The 26,548-nt window shown below is 41.8% G+C and overlaps 1 protein-coding gene across 8 annotated transcripts in view; it reads right to left on the reverse strand.

Annotated features, from left to right (window-relative positions):
• Positions 1-24,042, reverse strand: part of LOC110300178 (uncharacterized) — a 149,190-nt gene extending 125,148 nt beyond the window's left edge. For all 8 annotated transcript variants that reach the window (XM_085844040.1, XM_085844043.1, XM_085844042.1 and 5 more), the window contains exons 1-10: positions 23,700-24,042; positions 21,441-21,555; positions 21,105-21,278; positions 18,111-18,217; positions 14,565-14,702; positions 12,490-12,551; positions 12,047-12,082; positions 10,270-10,306; positions 7,940-8,009; positions 5,126-5,219 (exon numbers count right to left, since the gene is read on the reverse strand). In XM_085844040.1, the coding sequence (XP_085700166.1) occupies positions 5,126-5,219; positions 7,940-8,009; positions 10,270-10,306; positions 12,047-12,082; positions 12,490-12,551; positions 14,565-14,702; positions 18,111-18,217; positions 21,105-21,278; positions 21,441-21,555; positions 23,700-23,944 (1,078 nt within the window). In that variant the 5' untranslated portion in view covers positions 23,945-24,042. The remainder of the gene's footprint in view (positions 1-5,125; positions 5,220-7,939; positions 8,010-10,269; positions 10,307-12,046; positions 12,083-12,489; positions 12,552-14,564; positions 14,703-18,110; positions 18,218-21,104; positions 21,279-21,440; positions 21,556-23,699) is intronic.
• Positions 24,043-26,548: the final 2,506 nt, after the last annotated feature.

Genomic DNA, 26,548 nt, shown 5'->3' on the forward strand with positions numbered 1-26,548 from the left:
GTTACAGAGACAAAGTTTGGAGCTGAGATGGAAGGAAGGACCATCCAGAGACTGCCCCAACCGGGGATCCATCCCATAATCAGCCACCAAACGCAGACACAATTGCATATGCCAGCAAGATTTTGCTGACAGGACCCTGATATAGCTGTCTCTTGTGAGGCTATGCCAGTGCCTGGCAAATACAGAAGTGGATGCTCACAGTCATCTATTGGATGGAACACCGGGCCTTCAATGGAGGAGCTAGAGAAAGTACCCAAGGAGCTAAAGGGGTCTACAGCCCTATAGGAGGAACAACAATACGAACTAACCGGTACCTCCAGAGCTCGTGTTTCTAGCTGCATATGTAGCAGAAGATGGCCTAGTCGGCCATCTTTGGGAGGAGAGGCCTTTGGTCTTGCAAAGATTATATGCCCCAGTACTGGGAAATGCCAGAGCCAGGAAGTGGGAGTGGGTGGGTTGGGGAGCAGGGTGGGGGGAGGGTATAGGGGACTTTCAGGATAGCATTTGAAATATAAATGAAGAAAATATCTAATAAAAACATTGTTTTTAAAAAAAGAAATTTAAAAATAAATGAAATATACTCAAGGGAGAAATCTGTGCAAAATTAATAAAAAATACAGATTTTTGGCATGACACAAATTAACCTGTAATGTTTTTTAATAGTCCAAAGTTTAATTTGAAGGAGAAAAAGACTTGAACAAAAATTCAAGAGAAAATATACAAATGAATACTGAAAGTTGCCCAACTGCATTGATGTTTGGAAAATAAATATTAAATTATAATCAACTGTGGAAAACCAAACACCCACTATAACAGCTGAAGTTTAAAACTGACTATATGAAGTATGCATAATGATGGGGGCCAACTGAGACTCAAACATTTCTGGTCATGGAAATTGGCACAACCACTTTTGATAATAATTTGGCAGTTATTATACAGCCAGAATCCAAATGTAAGTAAAGAAAATATCTAATAAAAAAAGAAAAATTCATTCGATTAATATATCATATTTTGATATATATATGATATATCATGATATGTATATGATATATGATATATCATATTTTGATTTTATATTTACATATTGATAGGTATTTACGTTTTTTTTTTTTTTCAATTTGGGGCTAAATGAAGCACAGCCTTATGCCAGCCCATAATCTTCTAACTTGAGTAAATATGCCTAGTAAGTGGGGATTGGTGTGCTGTATGGTATGTCCACATATGTAACTTTTATAAATCTAAATACATATACATATAATTTGTAAACCTGTACTGTTTGTCACCTCCCAGATTAGAATTGTGTGGTGCTGTTTCTTACTGTTTGAAGAATCACTAATGTCCATTAAAGCAGACACATTTAGAAAGGCAAATGTCTCGTGTTTTGTCTCGTGTTTAGTAGCATGTAGACTTGCATATGTATAAATGGCATAAGAGTAGCGATGGTATTGGAGGAGCACAGGAGAAGGGGTAAGGCAGAACAACAGATTGTTAGTGGGGAGCAAAAATGAACAAAGTAAAAATGCATGGTGAAATGTTATAATTAAATAAAGTAATATATCTCTAGAATTGAAAATAATCTTAGGGGTTAGACAGATGGCCCCATGGTTAATTGCTCTGGCAACTCTTACAGGGGACCTGAGTTCGATTCCCAGCACCTACACAGTAGCTCACAACCATCTGTAACTCCAATTCCAGGAAATCAATGCCCTCTTCTGGCCTCCACTGGTACTTTCATTCACACAAATAAATAATATATTGAATCTTTAGAAATAAATGAATAAAGTTTCCAGAAACAAATTTCCAAGTACCTTAGCAACAAACAAATTCATAATGTGCATTAGGCTTTATCTTATAATGTTACATTGTAAACAATCTACTGATCATTTTGATCACAAAGTAACAGCTAAGCTACACATGTTCATCTGTGATCACATGGTTTCTGACATGTGAATTTGTTTTCGCCTATAATCAGACAAATTTCTTCTTCCAAGACTCAAAACTAATGCATGAAGTCTTCCCTGGCTATACTTTTCCTTTGTCGGCTTCAATACTCCAGTGACTTTTCACTGTAACTGCAAATCACTCTTCCCATGCCTCTCCCTGTCACCCCTGCACTAGAGCACTTACAAAGATGGGAATCTAGTTGATCTAATATGATGAACCAAACAAGTCAAAGGTGGCACTTTGGTTTCTAATCCTGGAGAATATGAAAGGCTTTGGGTAGGACAAAACCTACCCAAATCTACCTATATTCCTGAGGATATATTATTTTTCTTTTTCTATTTATTAAAACATTTTCATATGATAAAAATAAATTAGCAAAAAAATAATTTTAATAACACATTCTTCTATATTCGGTTATTTGTTAATATTGATAATTTATCTATTCAACATACATCTCCAGAGTCTGGTGATTATGGAGAGGTGATTGTGTGACTGCAGTTTACTAAATTTGAACATTCCTTCAACCCACCACTTTTGCCAGGAGCAGCAATAACCTCATCTTTGGTGGGAATACACATATATTGAAGTCATCTGAACTCAGTTCATTTACATTCCCTGGTTAATTCAGATTAACTAGTCAGTTCATTACATTCCCTAGTTAATCCCAGAATTATTCTTGCTCTTACAGCTAAAAAGCACTCTTCCTTTCTTTTTTTTTCCTTTGCCACTTGTTAGTTTGCTTGAGAGTGGGTTTCCTGTATCCCAAGTTGGCCTTGACCTCACTATGTAGCAGATGGACCTTGGTCTTCTGATTCTCCTGCCTCCAGCTATGTGCTTATGAGGTGCTGGGGACACAGGGCTCCCTGCATACCAGGCAAGCTCTCTGCTGACTGAGCCTCATCTCCAGGCCTCCCTCTACTTTACAGGAGTAGTCTCCACAGCTCAGGTCTTCATCTTCTCTACTTTTTTCTCTTTTCCTTTTTTTTTTTTTTTGGTTATTTTATTTATTTGCATTTCAAATGTAGCCCCCCTTCCCAGTCTCCCCTCTGCAAACCCCCATCCCATCTCCCTCCTTTTGCTTCTAAGAGGTCGTTCCCTCATCCACCAGCCCACTCCCACCTCACCGCTCTAGCATCCCCCCACACTGTGGCAACAAGTCTCCACAGGACCAAGAGCCTCCCCTTCCATTGATGCCAGATAGGGTCATCCTCTGCTACATTTGTATCTAGAGCCGTGGACCCACCCATGTGTACTCTTTGGTTGGTAGTTTAGTCCCTGGGAGCTTGGGGGGGGGGGGCGGTCTGGTTGGTTCTTCTGTGGGAATTCTTACCATAAATTTCCTACTTAAAAAATTCATTTGAGGATTGTGACTTCTGTCTCTTTTTATCTTTGTTTCTCCCATATTTTCTATAAACATGAATTAAAGCAAAAGCAAATTCATTTTCTGTCTTCATTCTATTACATCGCTGTTGATTACCTAGTAGCATTTTGCTAAGAAGTGGTGCAATACTGCTACTGAGCAGGTGGCTGGCTCACGGGGACTGAGGACTTACTGCAAACGCAGAGTCCCTGACACCCTGAACCACCTTGCCTATACTTCATTAGTAGGCTTGCGTCCGGTATCAATCAACCTAATTAAAGGTCTATGTTCTTAAATAATACCATATAATACAAATAAAAATATATTATGTATAATTTTATATTTTCTGGAAAACATATTAAAAGCTACCAAAAATAGGTGAAAGTCATTTTAGTACAGATCTTTTTTTATTTACTAATATATCTTATGTGTTATTTCAATATGAAATTGGTATGAAAATTAATTGGGAGATATGTTTTACCCTCTTTCATTTTGTTCTTATTATTCGTCTTCAATACTCAAACGTGGAGCAGAATCACCATTACCTGATCTGTGCACACCACAGATCCCATATGTGTGCGAATGCGGAAATGTACCTACAGGGTTACCTTTAAAAGTCTCTGTATTTTCAGAGCAAAGGGACCTGACACAACACCTGGCTGACAGCTTCCAGGACAAGCTTGACCAGGCTATCTATGGCTTCCACCATGGACTGTCTCGAATGACCTTCCTCACGGGAGTTGTTTTACAAAATTGGAGAGCTCAGGACTTTATGACTGCTGAATGGGGAGGGGGGGGATACTTGCACTGTTGTTGGGAGAGAAATGTTGCTTCTATGTCAATGAATCTGAACTGATGGAACAAGACATACAAATCTCCAAAAGTCTCCAGTGAAATCTCCGGTCAAGCTATGCACCCAGCACCCCTAACCCATTGTATTCAAAGCCTCTGGTAGTTTGGCTTCTCCTCCTTGGCCCCATACTGGCCATTGGGGCACCCTTCTCCTCCTCTTTTTCTTCCTCCTCCTCCTTCTCCTCCTGGAATCCTGCCTCATCCAATTTCTAAAGCGACAGATGAGTAGCCTTGCAAAAAGCACTGCTAATCAGGTTCTAGTTCAATACCAAATTGTTCCCTACATAGAGGCTGGTGACTGTGATGACATCTCTCTCTCTCTCTCTCTCTCTCTCTCTCTCTCTCTCACACACACACACACACACACACACACACACACACACACACACACACACACCCTTCACACCCTTTTATAAAACAAAGAAGGCTGTGTGACCAGGGGAGTTGGTCTGGAGCAAGAATGAGGTTGAAAACCATGTCCGAACTCCGGAAATCTCATCCTGAGACCGGCAGGAGTAATACTACTTCCTCCCTGCTCTTGGCCTGCATTTTCCGGCACACACAGCCTTGTGACCTCCATATCTGCCACCCTTGGGGTAGTCATGTAGCCTGGTGGCCAGGTTACAGGTTAAACTTCTCTCTTTATAAGGACAAGTCCAGCGAGCACCTAGAATTCCTTTTGATGCAAATGAAGCATTCCCCAGCACCCTCAGCCCTAGCCAATGATGTACACTCACCCCCAAAACCCCAATCCATTCCCCAAGGTTTATATACCCTTATTCCCCTCCAATAGAGAGAGATGTTTCACTGAAAACTGTCTCCAGAGAAGGCTGTTCATCCTGCATGCACACTAACAGAGATCCTGTCTAATCCACCCACCCCAGCTAAGCCTTACTCCCTCCAGTCCAGCCCAGTGAGCAATGGTCTTGGACACTGTGAGTAGAGAAGCAGACCAGGAGGGACAAATACCTTCCACAGTTCTTTTTCCTCTATTTCCATGTATTTTGTCTATAGCCGCCAGTGAATTGCCAGCACAGTTAGGAGGCTTGCTCTCCGAGTTACTCTGTTAAAATTAACATAAAAATTAGTCTCATAGGTTTTCCTTAATCACTTTAAGACATGTGAATTGTTTATTTTTAAAGCAATTTTACCCAGAAGAAAATGTGTTTAAAATCTCAGTGCTTTGGTATCATACCTCATGCAAGCCTCTCTAGAGCAAACCTAACCTTGCAACTTCATGTGGTAACTTTTATATGCGTACTAATTCTGTGAATCTGATGAGAAAATTCACAGGAAAACATTCATAGGCAAGATACTTATTCATGTGCACATTTCCAAAGGAGAGCCACTATTATACCATCTAACACTTAGAGTCCACATCAAAAAGAAAGGAGCATTTTTAAACTATGCATATGTGAACATAGTCTTATAAACATGGTTGGTAAGTTTAAGCTGTAGACATTTAAACATTTCAGATGACTGAAATTATTTCAGTGTTAAGTACTTGGTTTGGGGCCTGCGAGATGCCTAGGTGAGGAAAGTCATTTGGTAGGAAGACTGACACATGGGTTTGACACAAAAAAAAAAGCCATACACACAGGGAAGGGAGGAATGACTGCTCAGAGTTGACCCCTGACCTCCACATGCTCATTGTGATCCACGCACATTTGTGCGTGTGCAGACTCGTGCACACACGCACACTCACATTCACCTCAGAGTAATAAATAAATAAAATTAGAGGATATTTGGCTTGAAAAGCTAATTTTTTGTATAGAAATGTGTATATAAAAGGAGGATTTTAGAAACGAGGTCATTTCGGCAGAGGCTTCCTAAACAATTTTTGCTAATATAAAGTACCCAGCTGAATGCACGCCAAAGCTAGGCTTAGAGGTGTTTGCTGTTTGTTTTTCTATTGTAATACAGTAGCATAGCTCCTCATCTGCAAGAGGCAATGTCTATACAGCTCATGATGGATACTTAGTAACAGAGATGTATTGAAGGTCAAAATATTTAAAACTTCATCAGAAAGGCTTTAAAAGTGCCAAGTTGATGACTTCCTATAGGATATATAAATAAATGAGTTACTAACGTTCAGCACAGTCCAAGTTGAAAATATATCTGCTTCTTGTAAGGTTTTTTAATATATTCTTGATGCTACTATCATTTTACTGTCTACAGGCTAAAAAAGTATCGTCAACACTTAAGTTGCAAAATAAAAACAGGATTGGTTTTCTTGTATAGTGACATAATTTACATTTCATAAAAGATTTTATCCATTCCTAGCATTTATTCATGAGATATAAGAAAATGTCACATATATTATATCACCTTAAAGTGATAGTAACATTCTTGACATTGATACATGTTTTCCTTTATTTAATAAGTTTTGCAAAGATGCTGAATGACAGAACTAGGATTCTGATAGGTCCTCTGTCTTCACCTACTGTGCTCACAGCACTGCCCCACTGTACTCACAGCACTGCCCTACTGTGCTCACAGCACTGACCTACTGTGCTCACAGCACTGTACAACTCTCCTTTCATTTAACACAGGCCCTGTTCATCTCTTTCCTCGGTGTTATGTTTGTGTTTTCACTATTTATAGTTATTATTACAAGAATGTGTGCCATAAATGTACTCAATATTCTTAACTCTTCCGTTGCTGTATCCTTAGTCGAGCATTAAAATCCAAACTGAATTTCTCGTCTCCAATTTTGCATTTGTGCTTTTCCTTGAACCTTTCCTTCCTGAAAGCTTGGCCTTTCAGGTTGCATAATAATTTCACAAATTATCTCTTTCTTCTTCCTCAGATATTTTACAAATATGCAGCTTTCATTTTAAAGATGTTTTACTTCTAAGCAAGAAATCTAAAAGGCCCAGCAGGTGCATGTCTAAAGATAATTCTGAAATGTGTAAAATGGGGGGCTATCTGAGGACCTGTCCTGGTAAAGAATGTGAGCCCCAGGGGTAGCGCTGCCAGCCACCTCCTTCTGATCCTGGCCACCCTGGCCTGAAGACCAGATTCTTCATCTGAATGCACCCCAAAGCTAGGCAATTTTAAAGAACAGACAATGAATGCTTCTTAAAACAATTCAAAAATGGAGAAAAAGGTACCCCCAAACTTCTGTGAATCAAGATAAAAATACAATTAAAAAAATTGTAAACCAATATCCACAGTAAACAGAGACTCAAAAATTCTCAATAAAATACTTGCAAACAGAAGATACATACACATCAAAAATATTATAGACCATGAATATCTCTGAAATTCAGGGATGGTTCAACATGCACAAATCAATAAGTGAAATAAATGGACTTAAAAGCAAAAATAAAATCATGACACTGAGCCCCACCCCCACAGCTCTGCATCCTCCCAAATGTCAGAGAGAGAGAGAGAGAGAGAGAGAGAGAGAGAGAGAGAGAGAAGAAACATGAAAAACTTAAAAGACAAACTTAAAACACAATGGAAGAAGTATCCTAGAAAATAAAAATTATGTTTATCCAAATACTCACTGACCAGGTTTAAAATGTCCTCTATTATTGGAAACTTAATGCAATTTCTCTTGGGCTCCGTATTGTGTCACATCAGCCTAGGACATCAAAGTAGTTACCAGTCCTCCTGATGGCTTACCAAATTGACAAGTGTTTTCAGCCTGCTCACACTCCTGTTTCTGTCCACTAACTTTCCATGTACTGACATGGCATCCAGCCCACTAGTAAACATTCAGAATAAACCAAAAACAAACTTAGGCCAAGGAAGGTAACTCGCAGAGGAGCTGTTTACCCTGGCATCACTGTTCTCGTCTTCCTTCATTGTAAGCACGGGAGTCTCGGGGTTAGGACAGCTGGAGATCCTGCAGAGCAGAGTACGCAGTAAGAACCAGTGAGCACAGTTCCGCACAGCTTGCAAATGAAACGATGCTTCTTCTTCGGGGGTGAATATGGCTTGACCTCTTACTGAACAAAGGCTCTCAACTCAAACCATCAAGGAGAGTCTCTGAAGCATTTTTAACGTTTTAAATCTGTACAAAAGTCAAACTGAACTTAATTCTATGTGTGATAGCAGAAAGAAAAAGAGAGAGAGAGAAAGAAAGAAAGAAAGAAAGAAAGAAAGAAAGAAAGAAAGAAAGAAAGAAAGAAAGAAAGGAAGGAAGGAAGGAAGGAAGGAAGGAAGGAAGGAAGGAAGGAAGGAAGGAAGAAAGAAAGAAGAAAGAAAGAAAAGAAAGAAAAAGACTCAAAAGACCACATACTTTAAATTTTTAAATTCCAATTATTTTCCAGTCCTCTTGCATTTTTCGTATTTGCATAAACAATCAAACACTTAAGAACTTTCAAAAGTGCCCAGACACTCAGGGGGAAGACTTCTGTAAAACCAGTCTCCCATTGTCGACACTGCTCTTCCGGGTCCTCTAGAACTATTTCCTTCTGTTGACTTTCACTTTTACTTCCATGAGACTCAAGGACAATCTCCAAAATTAAAGTCACCAGCCCAGGGAAATCATAAGTAAAGATGCGTCCAAAGGATCAAGCAAAGTTTTCCACCATGCAGGTAGGAAAGACGCCAGTCGGTTCAGAAAAGCTGGAGGGAGAAACCCCCTCAGCCACAGGGACACCTTGTTCCTCAACTTCTAACGTCCTGGTGCTTGGTGGGCTCTAAGGCATCTTGTAAATGTTATCTACGTCTAGCTGCTACAGAGACTGACCCCCTATGGCTCAAATTATCCTACTGACTTTCAACAGAAATGTCAATGTCTTTCCGTTCCTGCAAGCAAGCAAAGCAAGCAGCATCTTTATCAAGACTGTCCTGAGTGTTCCACGTTTCAATGGGCCTGCCTATAGTCGTTCGATATCTTGGGTCCTTAATCCCTGTCTTCTTAACAAATTTGTCAAATATGCCTGCATGCCAGTCTTTTCTCTAAAGCCTGCATTCTGTTGAATCTACTGTCCTTCTCTTTATCCAAGCTGTCTGCTCGTTAACAGCATTCTTTCATCATCATCATCATCATCATCATCCACTTTGTGTCCTGATCGCAGACCCCCATCTCCTCCCAGTCCCGCCCTCTGTTAACACCATCCTCGTCCTCCACTACCTTAATTTTATTCTTATCCTGTGCCAATGCAATTACTGGGCTCTCTTCCCAGTTACTCTATAAAATATCTATAGAATCAAACATAAAATGACAATTGGCCTGAGTACTAAGGCCCATGAGTCTAACGTCATCTGTGCCATTTTTTGTCCATCCAGAGAATTCACATTAATGTCTTTTGAGTTTTCAGCTCTCCATCTGGATGAAGCACAAGAGTGCATTTTGATTAGTTCTTTGATTTCTTAAGATCCTGAAAATTCTTAATGATTTTAATCTTCTCTGCAGGAAAACAGAATATTTAGATGGCAGCAATTTTACAAACAGGACAAACAAGAAGAAAACCAGAAAAGTTGATTTATACAGAGCAAAGTTATTATCACCAAAAAAAAAAAAAAGCCAAAAGTAGATAAAAGAAAATGTCATTTGACTAAGTATATAAAGAAGCTTAAAGGAAAAACAAAAACGAAAAATTAGTAATCAGCGAAATTAATCTTCAAAGGTGTTAAATACAATATAGATTACATGCTCTGCACATAGGTATTCTTCATTTCCAGAAAAGAAAATCCTCCCCTGAAGTTGTTCCTGTGGCCCTAAGTCCACGTATGTAAGCTATGCAGACAACCGTTGGTACTCAAGACAAGGTTACTGGCTAACATTGCAGTTACCAAAATTCTCAGGTAAATTTTGGTGGTGTAGCTGAACTTCCCAAGAAAATCCCAAAGGAGCTCATCTCAAAATTCAGCTTCCTCGGTTGATCTGACATAGACCTCATTTAGCTCTCAGGGGCTACACAGGTCCTCGCCCACCTGTGGGTAAGCGAGAGAATGAATGAGGGAGCCAAGCAGGATGGCAGTGAAAGCGTGAATGGGTGACTCAGTACCAGCTGCCTACTTAGTAAGAAGCAGTGATGAAAACAGCAGCATTTGAACTGTGAATCCCACAGAGGGATGCTGACCAGGTGCTTCTTTCTCACTGTCCACTCAATACTTAGATGACAAACAGATTTTCATCAGCGTGGAAGACTTACCTGGCTAATGAGTCATTTCCAGCATCAATTTGTTTTGCTAAAGAGAAACACAAAATGTGAATTAAACCAATGGAAGAAAAGTATCACATATTCAAAAAATCGACAACTCAGAAGCTCTGCTAGAAGAACATTTATTGGGAAAAGGACTGTGGAAATCACCCACAGTAGATATGGATATATTGCTAGTGGAACAATGAATGCGTTAAGATTCTTTCTCTTGTTTGTATTAGCAGGACACAAAGAGAAAGAAAAACTTACAATAATTATGAAATATAAACCACCAAGTGCAGTGATCACAATCCCAATGGACTAGAATAATATTAACTTAAAATGGCATCATATTCTAAAATAATGGCGTTAAGAAAACTGCCTGACATATGTGGACTAACAGCATAGGGGACTAAGGGAATATAGTCTACAGTCATAGCACTTTGAACACTCTTAATCACATCCAATAAGAGAATCCGTTTTCCAGGTTGGGATGAATACACTATCCCAATGACACTTACCTGTGGACACTGCACCCTGCAGGGGAAGGATTCAAACCACAAAAGCAAACCATGAGGAAGGTTTCCAGGTGCTGATGAAGAGCCCCAGGAGTCAGCAGTGCGATGCTTGTACTAGCTAACTATGATGGTTTGTATGTGCTAGGCCCAGGGAGTGGCACTATTTGGAGGTGTGGCCCTGTTGGAGTAGGTGTGCCACTGTGGGTGTGGGCATAAGACCCTCGTCCTAGCTGCCTGGAAGCCAGTCTTTTCCTAGCAACCTTCAGATGAAGATGCAGAACTCTCAGCCCCTCCTGTACCATGCCTGCCTGGATGCTGCTATGTTCCTGCCTTGATGATAATGGACTGTACCTCTGAACCTGTAAGCCAGCCCCAATTAAATGTTATATTTTATAGAGCTTGCCTTGTTCATAGTGTCTGTTCACAGCAGTAAAACCCTAACTAAGGCACTAACCGATATGCTTTCTCAGTAAAAGCTATTTTCTTGTTCTTCTTATCTATGGAGCAAAGTTCAAATTCATCTAACATTCTGCCTCCAGTGGAAAAATTATTAGATCACTTCCTTGAGAATTTATGCATTCTGAACTGCACCTAACACAGAAACACTTAAAGGAACCCAGGCAGCCGTATGTTGCCTAAGAAGACATACTTTTTAAAAGTACAGCTTTGTGAAGTTATTAAGAGCCTCCTAGACATGAATAGAAGAACATGACTGTTCAGTCACTCTGCTACCAGGACAAGCATGGCATCATTTCTCTCAAACTCTTATTACGTACAGACTACTGTAAGGACAGAGCTTGGGGGATGGAGAGATGGCTTAGTGATAAAAAGCACCTAATACTCCTGCAGAGGATCAAGTCCCCACATTCATTTGGATGCTTACAACTATCTATAATTCCGTTCCAGGAGATCTGGCCCCACCCCCTTCTGCCCTTCACCAGCATGTCACACGTGGTGCACGTACATCCAGGCATTTTTATGAACGCTTTTGGAGGGCAGTGAGATAGCCCATGAGGCAGCAGCATCACTTACCACGCAGGCCCGACCACTCACGTCAATAAAAAAGAAAAGAATAGGAGAGAACTAACATCACGAAGTAATCCTCTGACCTGCACATGCAAGCCCACAGCGTGTTTTCACAAACATCACAGTATAATGGTTTAATTTTTAAATATATTTTTTACATGTAGAATATTTTTCATAATTTCTGATGGTGAGAAAAACAATCAGAGTGAAAAGGCTGGAGGCAAAGCAAATTACACAGCACTTACCTAAAATGCAGGAGGTATTGGGTTCCACTTGTAGTTCTATAAAAACAAAAGTTCTGGTTGGTTTTGTCTTCTCTCTCCTCTTTCTGTTCTGTGGGTATGTCTCTGTCTCTCCGTCTGTGTCTCTGTCTCTGTCTCTCTGTATGCACACGTCCTTGGAGGTGGGGATATCTATGTTATCTATGTGCTTACGTGTGCAGGCACGTGAAGTCCAGATGTCACTATTAAGGGTCTTCCTCAATGACTATCCACATGACTTTTGAAAGATCACACTTCCTATTGTAATGTTCATTTAACTATGTATGTCTGAAATAATTCTGACCTGTGGACTATTCAGAAAGAACTCAAGAACATGTAATTTTCTGGCCTTTCTGAGTGAAAACTTTCTTAGTTTGACATTTTTGTGTATGGTAGGACTGCAAAGAGAAGCTCGTTATAACTCTTACCTGGTTCCTTATCTTTTTTGTTACAATGTAGATTTTCTTCAAAATCCAGAAGTGTCTGTCTACTGTCGTATGAAAAATAATAAATGCAATTACTATCTTAATACTTATTTTTAAAAAGCATTTTAGTACATTTAATCCTTAAGAATATTACAAGGGCCGAGGTAGGGGATGTAGCTCCATTGGCAAGGTGTTGTCTAGCACACACCAAGCCTTGGTTGCATCTCTAACACTGAATGCAGCCAAGCACGGCAGTGGCACACACCCATAATCACAGTATTTAGGAGGTGGGGGCAGAGAGATCAGCAGGTCCCAGGTCATCCCCACACACACAGTGAACTCAAGGCCATATGGGGGTCCATGAGACCCTGTCTCTAAATAAAGACTATCACTGGAAATGGTAGAGGAGCTACTAGAAGTTTTTACCTCGTGTTTGAAATGCATGAGCTCTAAATTCTTTTACTGAAGCCTATAATGAGAGAAGGAAAAAGACTAAAGTAAAGGGGGCGTGAAATGAGAGACATATAAAGCTCAGGGATGAACGGGATTTGCTTGAAAAGCAGTGATGCACCCTGATGTCAGAAGACATCCTCCACCTGCAACTCAGAGCTACTGAGCAAGTTCTTTCCCATAGACATTAAGTGTTATTCAAAAATAAATAAATAAATAAATAAATAAGGATTCCACTGCTTGTGTTCTGTAGGTTTCTTTTAAAGTTTTATATGATAGTATTAAAACATGTTCAGGGAAATACTGAAGCAACAAGTATTTCCTGGTGCTGGGTTCTTTTTCATCCCCAAATAAAGGCTGATTGTGGGGTAGTGGGCTGTGAACAGACAGCCTGGTCCCCAGTCGAGCAAAGGTCTGGAGCCCCGGTGACCTGATGGGTGGTGACTGGGACAGCAGGTGATCAGCCATGCCTCCTGGGTTCCTGGCTCCTGTCACATAGCTTCAGCCTCCCACAACCCTCCCACAGTTCCCTGCAGAGAGGTATGTAGGAGCAGCACCAAGCCCTTCCACATGCAAATAAGGTTTCCCCAAAGCTCTCAGACAAACCAATGAGAAGTATCTGTTGTCAGACCCTTACCCACCGCAAAACCGTATATAAGAATCCTATCCTCCTATCCGGAAGGATTGGGGGTTCATGAGAACTACTATTCCGTCATCTGAGACTTTTGTCCTAAGAGCTGTAACACTTGGGAAGAGATCTGCTCTCCCGAAGCTCGTGCTTGACGCTCTGCAGCACTCACTGACTAGTCGGCTTCTCATTGGCCCATCCAGACCCGACTCAGTACAGGGTTGCTCGGAATTACAGCGGCAGAGATGGAGGTGGAATCGACCAGCAGCGGAGGCAGGGAAGCGGCTTTCCCTCCCTGCTGAGTTATAGTATAGTAAGGAGTTAGAGGTCTGGCTTAGTATGAACAATGTGGTGGTTAAGATTAGCTGGTATCCAATTTCGGGGCATGTTTTAGTAGTGATGGAACCAACAAACATAAAGAACGATAGGCTATCATTCTTCTGCTCCATCTGACTTTTCTGAAGAGAATTGGCTTCCTTGGATCTAAGAAACCCCTTCAGCTGCTGAAGAATCAAGGAGTCGGGTCCAAAAGACAGCTCCCACAGAAAAGTGCGACTGTGTGCTAAAACAAACGTTTCAAGACCTGACTGGACACTCAACAGCTTGTTGAAAAGAGAAAAATTCGATAGATACTATTTAGACCCCATTTCTAGGGGTTATATTTGGGGATAACATGGGGAAATGCTGAGATCCCTAAGGCTAAATAGGTCTTTAGATCTCTTAGCTGGACACTTAGTAAAATGATGGGAGACTTACACGTGGAGCATATCAGATGCTGGGTCCAAAGTCAAGCATTCACCAAAACCAAGTTCAGCCTAAGCATTCCATTCCCAATGCTGTCCCCGGCTATTTTTCTTCATTCCTGACTGGCTGAGTGGACTAAGTCACTGCCATTCTGAAACTGCCTGCGCAGTGCAACGTCGCCTGGGCTGGAGGATGCACGTTGTGTCTGTTTTGAACTCCAATTCAATTTTACTTCAGTGTTAATGGAAATACTTACAAAGTACAGTGGCCTTCAATAGCGTAGCGTAATGCTGTCCATCCGAAGACATCCTTGTAGAAGAAGTCAATACCTTTCTCAAGGAGTAATACAGACAGATCTTTTGATCCACATCTTATAGCGTATATCAAGGTGTTTCTAAAACAGCAGATACATAGATTCACTACTATGAAATGAATGAAATGAGTTAAATTCTACATAGATGTGTTTTACCAACTTAAAGTCTTGCCTGGCTGTGTAGAATTGACCGTTTACTAACAGACATAGCATCATGGGACCACAATTGTTCCTCTTTGTGGATAAAGAAGAACACATACAGAAACCCATTTTGCCCGTTGTTTACCTTAAAGTAGACTCCCCCCACCCATCCCCTGACTTCATGACCTTTGAAAGGAAATAGCTATGCTTAGGCCATGCATCTGAAGTAGTTGAGGAAGAATGCACGTTACACTAACCTAATAGAACATATTATATATGCATTTCTTAGTAAGCTGAAGATGAAGTAATTCAATGCTATTGCACGATTTGAGCAATCGTTACTATGAAAGTAATAATAAGATTGATGGCGCTTTCAGTTAATCATGTTAATGAGCATGTACGATACACTAGATAAATGCCATGTAAAGAATCCTATAACCACTTATCAAGGGTGTTTATCCTCTCTTTCAAATCAGGGGATGGATGTTGCTGTGAGCATCAGCCTGAAGGCCCATGCCTAGCTACTGCGAAAGCTGAGAACTAACTCCAGTCATGAGTGGATCTAAAGCTTGCTCTCTCATCATTTCCTTATGACTTATCTTCATTAAAGTTTATCATGAATGCACCAGAGACCTGGGAGGTGAGAGACTCTCAGGACTCAAAGAAGGGGACCTTAAATAAAACGCCTGACTGTAGGGAATGGGAACTTATAGAGCCCACCTCCAGCAGGAAGACAGGACATCAAGTGAGGGAGGGGGGAGGCATCCCACAGTCACACCTCTGACCCATAATTGTTCCTGTCTGAAAGAATTTCAGGGATGGACATGGAGAGGAACCTGAGGAAAAGAAGGTCCAGTGACAGGCCCAAAGTGAGATCCAGCTCAAGGTGAGGTCCCAAAGCCTGACACTATTACTGAGGCTATGGAGTGCTCACAAAAAGGGACCTAGCATGGCCACACTCCCGAAGACCCAACAAGCAGCTGAAAGAGTCAGATGCAGGTATTTGCAACCCAACCAATGCACAAAAGCTGCTGACCCATGTTGTTGAATTAGGGAAGGCTGAAAGAAGCTGAGGAGGAGGGTGGCCCTATAGGAGGACCAGCAGTCTCAATCTGGACCCCCAAGATCTCTCAAACACTGGACCACCAAACAGGCAGCATACACCAGCTGATAGGAGGCCTCGAACACACAAACAGCAGAGGACTTCGGGGTCTGTGTTCAAGCTGAGATGATGCACCTAAGCCTCAAGAGACTGGAGACCCCAGGGAGTTTAGAGGTCAGGTGGGGTGGGGCTGGGGACATCCACATGGAGACATGGGGTAGGGGAGGAGGTGTGGGATGTGGAATAGTCTGAGGATGGATGGGATGGGGCAGGGGAGAGGAGAATAAAATCTGGAGTGTAAAAAAAATTTTTTAAAAGTTTATCCATATCTCCCTTCCATTGCCAAGTAAATACAAATGAATTAAAATAAACCAGGGAGGGAGAAGGGGGCTAACAAATGTTTAGTAATAATAAATAATAGTGGCTTAAGGATAACCTGATATCAATATTCTACAAAGAAAAGCACTTTAAAGAGTCATCCCCTGTATTATAATTTTCAAACCCTGAAATATAGTGTCTCCAAATGTACAAGGAGGAAAATGTGTGGATACTCTAAGATCTCTGAGACCTCATTAGAGAGGTTTCTTGCATAGTGAATGGTGATTAATGGAAAAAACTCACAGCTGGTCACAGCACAGAAAATGAGTGACAGGGAGGCCTCAGTCATAAACGGGACATCTACATCACACCCCTTCCTCAAGGCTTGGGAACCCTGAGGAGGAGGAGAAAGGAAGGTTGTAAGAGCCAGAGGTGGGGGAGGAGTGGAACTGGACCGTGTCCTCTGGGCATGAACGGACCGCTGTGCTCTGGAATCCACAGCAACTGTGGACACCTGTGCTAGATCAAGACAGTCAGCCTTCTGGCGTGGGTTGGTGAAGGGCTCAAGAGTCCCTACTCTAACTAAGGAACTGTTGACAGCTGTTGGGGAGAAGAATCAGCGTTCTTTAAGAGTGTGGCCTGAAAAACCCTGTCTCGAAACAACAACAACAACAACAACAGAGTGTGGCCTGAGAGGCTCTGCCAGAGCCTGACCAATACAGAGGTGAATGATCGCAGCTAACCACTGCACTGAGAGCGGGGTCCCCAATGGAGGAGTTAGAGAAAGGACTGGAGGAGCTGAAGGAGTTTGCAACCCCATAGGAAGAACAATATCAACCAACCAGATCCCCCAGAGCTCCCAGGGACTAAACCATCGAGCAAAGAGTACACATGGAAGGACCCATGGCTCCAGCGCATCTGTAGCAGAGGATGGCCTTGCCGATCATCAGTGGGAGGAGAGGCCCTTGGTCCTGGGAAGACATGATGCCACAGTGTAAGGGAATGCCAGGGCAGGGAGGCGGGAGTGGGTGGGTGGTGGGGGAGCACCCTCATAGAAGCAGGGAGAGGAAGGATAGGATAGGATAGGGGGTTCCCAAGGGAAACCTGGAAAGAGGATAACATATGACATGTAAATAAATAAAATATCCAATTTAAAAAAAAAAAAAAAAAAAAGTGTGGCTCCCGATATGTCAACTAAGCTCCTCCAGTAGATGGCACCACCAACAGAAGTATAAGGAAAGCACAAACTGGAGTAGAAGTGTTATTAATTTTATTAATTTAAAAATTAAAAAAAAAGAAGACACGAAGTTGGGGTACAAAGATGAGGAAGACCAGACAGGAGTTAAGGGGGACAGCTTCGGGGAGCATGATCAAAATAGAGCACATTAAATTCTCAAAGAGTTACTAAAACGAGTTTAAACAACATAAATAAGTAAAAAGAAAATCTTAAAAAGGAAAAGAGGAAATACCGTAAGATGGTCAGCAGTTTTATTGTGAATCAAACAAATCATACTAAAAGTTCGTATATTTTAAAAAACAAATGAAACTCATTTGGCTCATAAACGTCTCAGGTCATATGACCAACAAAGTAAAATTACAAATAGCAAGAATCTTCAATCGGTACTATACGGCAATGTGACTGTGTGTGTGTGTGTGTGTGTGAATATGTATGTATATATATGTGTCTGTGTATAAGTATTTATGTATGTATTTATGTGTGTGTTAACTATTGCCATTGTTATTTGCATTGCTGACTTCAAACAATTGCTTATTTCCCTAACAGACTTAACTGACACTTTAGTCTGCTTTCACTGCATCCTTATCCGCGAGTCCTCCTTCCCTGGCCAGTCATGTTTCTGAGTTGAGTGACTGCTACCGGTCCAGAATGGCACTAAGGTCGAATTTCTTTTGAGACCAAATGGCATTACCTTTGCAACTCATCTACCACATGTATGTCTGCTCCCATTCTTACTAAAAACTCTGCTAGCTCCACCCGCTTTTCTCGGAGTGCCAGCAACAGCGGTGTGAAGCCATCCTGCAAAACAGCAAAACCAAATTTGTAATTTTAAAAATCACAGCTTACCTAAAATAAATAAATAAATAAATAAAATCTTACAAAGGACGGTACAAATCCAAGCATTACGAAAACTATAACGTTGCGTTTATTCCTTCTAACCACGCTGCCTTTCACAGGTTCTGCTTCTCCAGTCTGCTGTGGTCACATGAGCCTGAGCCTCCCTCCAGTGCCCATTTCAATCCTACATTGAGGTCTCAAATATTTGTTTCTATTCCAGTATCCATTATTAGAAGCCATGTGATTACCCTCATATCATCTAAAAGCTCCTTGAGAGCAGAGCCTGCATCTTCTTTTCAATGACAAACCAAGCCCCGTCATGCTTGGTATCCCATCATGTGGTAAGGGATATTCATAAGCTAGTGAACCAATGGCCAAACGTTCATTTCTACACCAAGATTTTAAAGTAAATATACTCCTGGGGCCTTAGACAGCATGGCTGCCTTCTGCATGGGTAGCCAACAGTACAAGGTTCAAGAGAAATAGGGCTTAATTCTTTGAGAGCAATATGAAGTTAGGGTTTTCACAGACATCTGAAGCTTAACAGTAGGTTCAAGTCATGGAGGAAATTGAGTGAGGGTAGCTAGGGCCACTTGGAGCCCAGATCCCCTGTGTTTTCACTGCTGCCATTGTGTATTTTCCAGTAGACATATATAAATCAAGTCTGTTTTAGAAACATACTTCCAAAATGTAATAAAAAGGTTCATCATACTTAGTTCTTCCTGTCCTTGATAATTTACATTCCAGTTGTGTTCAATTTTTCCTGCACTCACAAAATGATTAATACTAATCACATAGAATTGGAAGTTAAATGATTCCTATGGAACAATGGATTTGTGTGTGTGTGTGTGTGTGTGTGTGTGTGTGTGTGTGTGTGTGTTTACAACTGCCAGACTTTATCAACTGAACATCTGCACTGAGGTTGGTGATCAAACAGATAATTGTTCAATCAACAAGAAGAATCATGTTTTCCTAGGTTCTGATAGAGACAACTCTGCTTGTGTTTGACATTTGTGGATATGTTAACTTGAAGAATGTACTGACATGAAACCTTTAAAAATAAAATCTCTACCTACAAAGTCTCTGAAGATCTTCTAAGAGTAGTGAACAATTATAGTTAGAAAAGAAGTGGCTTGTTCTGTAAGCTAGTAGTCACAATTGATTGTGACAGTTTGCTTTGTCCACTTGGCATAACCTGGAATCACCCAGTAAGAAAGTCTCAATGAGGGACTACATTGGGCTGGCCTGTATGCATCTCTATGGCTGACTGTCTTAATTATGGTGAAAAGGCTCAGTCCGCTGTGGGTGGCACCATTCTCTAGGCAGGTGCCTGAACTGTTCAAGAGAAAAAAAAAACTTTGCACAGTCAAGAAAGTGACATGAATGCACTCGTTTCTCTCTGCTTTGAATATAGATGTTACAGGACCAACATATGACCCAAGTTTCTGATGTGGTGACTTTCCCAAAATGATAGACCTAGAATTGCTAACTAAAATAAGCCCCTTCTCCCTGAAGTCACTTTTTGGTCAGGATCATTTTATCACAGCCACAAAATAGCACTCCATTTAGTTTCTCAACACAAAGGAAATTTAGGCTAGCATTATTAGAAATGACACACTAGCAGGAAGTAATATCTAGTCAAAATCTAGTTCCTTTAGAGATGTCAGGATTTTAGAACCCAGGAATACCTATAATTCCAGTTATCTGTTTTGGGTCTCCTTTTCAAAGTGGAAGTTATTTCAGAATCTCAAGGAAATATTTTCTGAGATGCATGCCCATTACTTATCAAATGTATGAATCCAGCTGCACACAGCTGCAACTGAGAACCAGAACCCACACAAACAGAAAGAACTTCAGTCTCATCTATATGGCCATGGACGAGAGTCTCTTCATCATTTGGGTATTTGACTCAATGGCTAAAAGTAGGAAACATACAACACGGAATGCAACAATTTCAATATGCTTTTTTAAAGCAACATATAAACAATTAAATATTTGAGCCCCAGGGCAAACAATTGTAGGTTTGAGAGCAGAGCTTAGATGTTGTTGTTGTTGTTGTTTGTTGTGTTTTGTTTTACCAAAATGGATATCTCTTCTAGAAGCTATACTAGTGGACAGCTCCATCGTCCCTCCAGTTTTCCACATAACTAGCACTTAGTCACTACCAGTCTCATATTCCTAGGTCTTCCTTCAACTGATCTCTAGATATGTTTGCAGTCAGGTAGCTTTCTTGTTCACACAACCACGAATTACTACCTTCGACATGAAGAGACACTGCATCAGCACACCTTAACTGATTTTTTTTTTTACATTCCTCTTGCTTTATTGTCTCCAAGTACCTCATTTTTCATTTTACCTAAGTACTTTTGTTGTCTTTTGACTTTTGACCTAAAGCCATTTCCACTCCACACCTCCTCTTCTTCAGCCGTGGGTCACTTGGCAATAACTTGCCCAAAGCATCCAGATTTTCATTTTACCTAAGTACTTTGAGTGTTAACCTAAAGCCATCTCCAAAGTAAATGTTGCTGTCTACTAAGGCTGCTTTACAAGAATCAGGGGGAAACGGTGAAAGAGTGGGAAAAAAAGACAAAAAATGAGGAAATTTTAACTTTATCAAATTCAGTGGTTTCTCAACTATTTCACAGTAAATGTGCCAAAGAAAGTTGCACATCAAATATTTCTCTCAAAGTTCGGATGTCGGAGCTCACTGCTTCTATGGTTAAGCCTTTTCCAAACACTTCCGCTTAGGAAATGCTTGGGTTTCTAAACATGAAACGTTGACCCCGCCTCTGCCACTGTTAAAACATCTATTCCAGAGACTTTGAGATGAAAATGCAGTGAATTCTACCTTGGTTTTTTGTTCGATATCAGCGTTGTACTGAAGCAGTAGGGAGGCCATCTCCTCATGCCCGTTGTACACAGCGTAGTGCAAGGCACTGTTGCCACTGCTATCTCTAATGTTTGGATCAGCGCCGTGCTCCAGCAGCACGGTTGCACACTTCTGCTTCCAGCATTGGACAGACTGCAATTTATAACAAGAAACAGATGGTTGGCTTAGGGAATTCAAGATAAATGTCCCCGCCGGAGTCGCCAGCAAGCGATAGGGGATGGAGGTAGAGTTCTTTCCATTATAAGTGCTTCAACCACATCTAGCCCACGCTGAAATTCGTGGCTTGCCACCTACCTTCATCAGAGGTGTGGTGTGGTTCTTGTCCAAGGCATCGATCTCACAATTATTCTTCACTAGAATGGTCACTACTGGTAGCCGGCCATAGACACAGGCAAAGTGCAAAGCTGTCCTGTGGGGATGAGAGGAATTTTTGTGACATTATGTAAAGCTCTGTCTCAAAACCCACAATTATTTGTGTGAACATAACATTAAATATCGTGTCATTCTTCGGTCCTCTAAGCAAATCTTAAATATTCTTCTTATTAAGGAGGACAAGATTCACTCTTATTAAAGAAATGGGATCCTATTTGTGTTCCTGTCTCCATGTGAGCTATGCATAGATATCTATCCTTCCTGCTAGGGACAAGCCTTGCTATTGGGCTGCTCATTTGAATCAGCTCAGAGCAGCTTGTTTGAATAGAAGAAAGTATGGACCAATACAAAAAACTCTCATTGGTATTTTTGTACACTTTCTGTCTCATTTTGCTTTGTTTGACCAATATTTGTGTGTGTGCTCATGTGTGAATGTGTGAGAGTGTGTGTTAGTTTTTGCTTTTTGGTACCATTTTTGTGTTTTTCTGAGGCTTTTTGTGCAAATTTCTTGGTTTTGTTTTTTTGTTGTGTTTGGTTTTTTTGGGTTGTTTGTTTGTTTGTTTGTTTTGGAGGGGGTGGCATTGCTTACTTGCTTCTTAACCAAAGAAAGGGTATGGAGTCGAGTGGATGGGGATGGGGAAGAACTGAGAAGAGTGTTGGGAGGGGAAAGCTTGATAAGAAAACATATGAATGTTTTTCTTTCAATAAAAAAAAAAAAGCATCGCCTTTGAATTTAACTTCCCTTAGGTTTAATTCTCCTCTAAGCTAAGTCACTTACTAGGTACCTCTCAGCCTTCCGGTGCTCAGTTTCCTGATCCCATAAAATTAGAAGAAAGGAAGCCTGCATCCAGTCCTTGGTGGGCCTTCCCTATCTTGGATATGCAGTGTTCTTTACTAAGTGCCTCTATTAATTCCTGTGTTTGCATCTGTTTAGCTTTCTCCCTAAGAAACTCCAACTCTACTTCAAAAACATAGTTATGTGAAACCAGAGGAGGGGAGGTGGATAGAGGGAGGAAGGAGAGAGAGAGGGTGGAGGAGGAAGAGGGAAAGAAGGAGAGGAGGACACCAGGGGAGGAAGGGAAAGGGAAAGGAAAAAGAGAGAGATGAGACCAAGACGGAGGAAAGGGAAAGGGAGAGAGGAGGAAGAGAAGAGAAAGCAGGAAGAGGAAAAAAATCAGGAAGAGATGGGGGAGGGGAGAAGTGGGAAGGAAGCATGCGGTTTTTTCTCAACGCCAGTACTGAAGATCTCCATTTGTATAGGCCACGAGAACATGGGGCCTTTTCTTCTTCTTCTTCTTCTTCTTCTTCTTCTTCTTCTTCTTCTTCTTCTTCTTCTTCTTCTTCTTCTTCTTCTTCTTCTTCTTCTTCTTCTTCTTCTTTTCTTCTTCTTCTTCTTCTTCTTCTTCTTCTTCTTCTTCTTCTTCTTCTTCTTCTTCTTCTTCTTCTTCTTCTTCTTCTTCTTTTATTTTTTGAGACAGGATTTCTCTGTGTAGCCCTGGCTGTCCTGGAACTCACTCTGTAGATTAGTCTGGCCTCGAACTCAGAAATCCTGCTGCCTCTGCCTCCCGAATGCTGGGATTAAAGGCGTGCACCACAGACTGTTGTGCTCGCTGTGAATAGAACACGTGGTTCACTTTACCCCTAAACCCCAATCAATATTAGGTTTCAATGGAAAGCACAGCTCTCTGGCCACAGGGACCTCAGCACTTTGGCCTTTGACTACACAGGAACTGTGGTTGCCAGCTCCTTTGGGTAAACAGAGGGAGACTGGGAAGCAGTTGAAAGCTGCATGTGTATCAAAAGATGGCCTAGTCGGTCATCACTGGAAAGAGAGGCCCATTGGACTTGCAAACTTTATATGCCCCAGTACAGGGGAACGCCAGGGCCAAAAAGTGGGAGTGGGGGGGGGAGGGTATGGGGGACTTTTGGGATAGCATTGGAAATGTAAATGAGGAAAATACCTAATTAAAAAAAATCCACCCCCCCACCCCCCCAAAAAAAGAAAGTTCCTATTTGGCAGTTCAGGGCCCCTCCCAGGTGTGCAGGTCTCAGGTATGGAGTCTCACGCAGGCTCCTCCCCTTGCTGGGTGGGCACCCAGGCTCCAGGGAAGACAGGAAGACAGCCTTTCTCCCACAGTGGCCTGCCCAGGAAGTAAACCGTTGCCCTCCCTCCTCTATTACCTGTCCTTGCGGTCTCTGTGGTACACGTTGCATTGTCCAAGCGTGAGGAGAATCTCCATCTGGGCTGCATCGCCCTCAGCGGCAACCCTGTGGATATGCCCCAACGGTCTGTATGTTGTATGGTATTTCGGATAGTTTGGACTTTCACCGAAGAAAAACTCAGAGACAGTCATTTGTGGGGCATCACAGAAACCCAAGGGTGTCTTTTCCTTAGCCCCAAAGATCTTCTTCATGGAAAAGGACATTTGGCCTCAGGTCCCTTCCAAACCTCTCATCTTTTCTGGTCCTGGAGCCCAATATTAGGTCTTAGTAAAAAGAGAGCCTCACCAGCCACATTTGCACAGAGGACCTCAGGGCTTAAACCTCTGCCAACCAGGGCCTTATACAGTTGGTAGAGGCACAGTTGCCAAGCAACGTTTCTAAGCGCGGTGTGCACGCGCTAGTTTGCCCAAATGAGAATGGAATTGCTACTGACACCAGCAGCATCTCTGAAGCTATGGGTAAATGTGCTGAGTAGGCATAGGCGAAGCCCTTCCTCGCCAATCCGGCCTGCAATAAAAATGTCAGTGGGGGATGGATGAATAAGTCATATCATTTCAAATTTGTAGCAGTGGGAAAACGTTTAGTTAAAAGCGGAGGGCAAAGGCCTAGTCAAAAAAAAAATTGTTCTGAATATGATCTGCACCTCTGTATACCTTTATCATTTAACTGAGCCCTGCCAACCTTCACGATCCAGCAGTCACCATGTCCGAGTTTGCATCTCTGTTGCTGTGCTAAAACATTGGCTAAAACAACATGGGACAGGCAAGATTTCTTCCAGCTAGCAGGTGATATGTGGTCAACAAGGAACCAAGGCTACCCAAAGAGTCTGGATCAAGGGTTAGAAATAGAGTCAATGTTAAAACGTATGCAACTAAGTGCAAAGCCCTATGTTGCGCGGTGAGGCAAAAGAGGAGACAAACACATAGAGCGGTGTATATTCCTGGGGCTAATACATTAGGAAACTGGAATGTGATTGCTTCTCAGAATAAAATTTGTAAAATTTCTTGGGTTTTTTTTTTCCTTAATATATAAACAGTAGCATCAATAGGGATGCTATCCTGGATTGCAAAGTAACATTTGTTAACATGAAACTTTTATGATAAAAGTTATTTTAAGATTTTTATTTGTGTGCTTGCAAAATGCACTACCTCAACTTGCCCTCAAAATAGAGGAGCACTTTGACATGGTTATATAAGATGGGGTATGTGCTTTTATTGAAGTTTGAGGGGATTTTTTGACACAGAAAATGCATGAATGGCCATTCTGCAGACTTCTAGTCAACTGTCAATTCGATTTAGGTTCAAAATAAGACAACAGTCTGCCTGCTAAAAATGCACATGAAAAGGGCCTTTAAATATGTATAATTTGTAAGTCCCCTATAGGATAGCAATAAATAATATATCCTTATGCTTTTTTAACTACATGCTTAGGTTGAAGTTCACTGCTTCTCTGTAATAGTTCACCTCAACCATTCTTAGCAGTTCCCCTGCATGCAAGAAAAGAAAACAACACATTGAGTAATGCAAGGGTAATGACTTGGAATCACGGGAAGAACATTGCATTGTTCATTTGCAGGCATAGAAGGATTTCAAATTGTTCCTGCATGCACATCTTTTATCCCCTAAATCTTAAGACACAGGGAACACCTGAGGCACAGCAGAGGGTTAAAGCAAAGAGCCATCCCCATGCTGAGATTGGTAAGCCCTGGTGACCATCCTCAGCACCCCTGAGCACTTCCTGTCTGCCAGCCACTAGATTAGTCCTTTAATTCTCTCTGTCAATCCCCCAGCCATGCCTCACTGGGAGGCAAGACTTCCTTTTGGAGGTTAGGACAATGACAATCCCAGAGGGTAAGTGGCTTTCCTAAAGCCCATCAGAGCTGGTAAGAGGCCAAGCTAGAGTTCCAATCTGGATCCACCTGCAGCTAAGCAAATGCTTTGGATCCCCTTGGAAGGCTTTTAGAGCCATGGATACTTTATAGATTGAATGTGCTTCAGAGTCCTTTCTGAACTGGGTCACTGTTGGCACCACCTCCACTTCCCTTCTCCTTGGATCCTCTCCTGTGCACGGAGCTGTGGAAGGCAGGGCTGGTGAGAAAATGGAGCTGGACCCTGCACATAATGCCAGGCAAGAAACCTCAGCCAGAGGTGTCTGGTCCCAGATAGGCAGGCTCTGAACTCGAGGAGAACAGTGGCTACAGGCACAGCTAAGTCTGTGGTTTGTTCTTTGCACTGCTAGGGATGGGAGCCTAGGGCACATTCTCCAGGTGAGCCACACACAGCTTTCAGTGGATTCCTTAGTCCTGCCATGGGCACCACTCAAGCAACTTCCAGTGAAGGACATGCTCTAATGGAAATGATTCCCAAAACAAGATTCTGGGAAATCTGGAACTCCATTGCAGCCTCTTGACTTGCCCTTTTGCAAAGCAATTATCTGGGGTCTTCAACATGCAAATAAATGTACCTGAGCTGCTCAGTGACATCAAAGAGATGAGACCAAAAGGGATGGGAGTTTCTTCAGGGACAGCTCAGGAACTGCTAGGCTGTGGTGACCCAAAGCAAACTCCTTGGTCCAGGGACCCAAGAGAGGGGTAAATCCTGCCCCCTGTGATCTCAGGCATACAGCTCAGAGTTCTAGAGAAGACTGTAGACTAGCTGATGTTTTGAGAAAAGTTCCTGGGGAAGATTCCCAGTTGGCCTCAGGACTGTATTCAGACCATTTGCTATATGGTAGTTTCTTGCGGGAGGGAGAAGCAGTAGGAGAGCAAAAGGTCACGTGTCAGTGGTGTAAAAGGAAATAAACATCCT

The sequence above is a fragment of the Mus caroli genome, unplaced genomic scaffold (genome assembly GCF_978045245.1).
Source record: "Mus caroli unplaced genomic scaffold, Mus_caroli_1 scaffold_10, whole genome shotgun sequence".
NCBI lineage: Eukaryota > Metazoa > Chordata > Mammalia > Rodentia > Muridae > Mus > Mus caroli.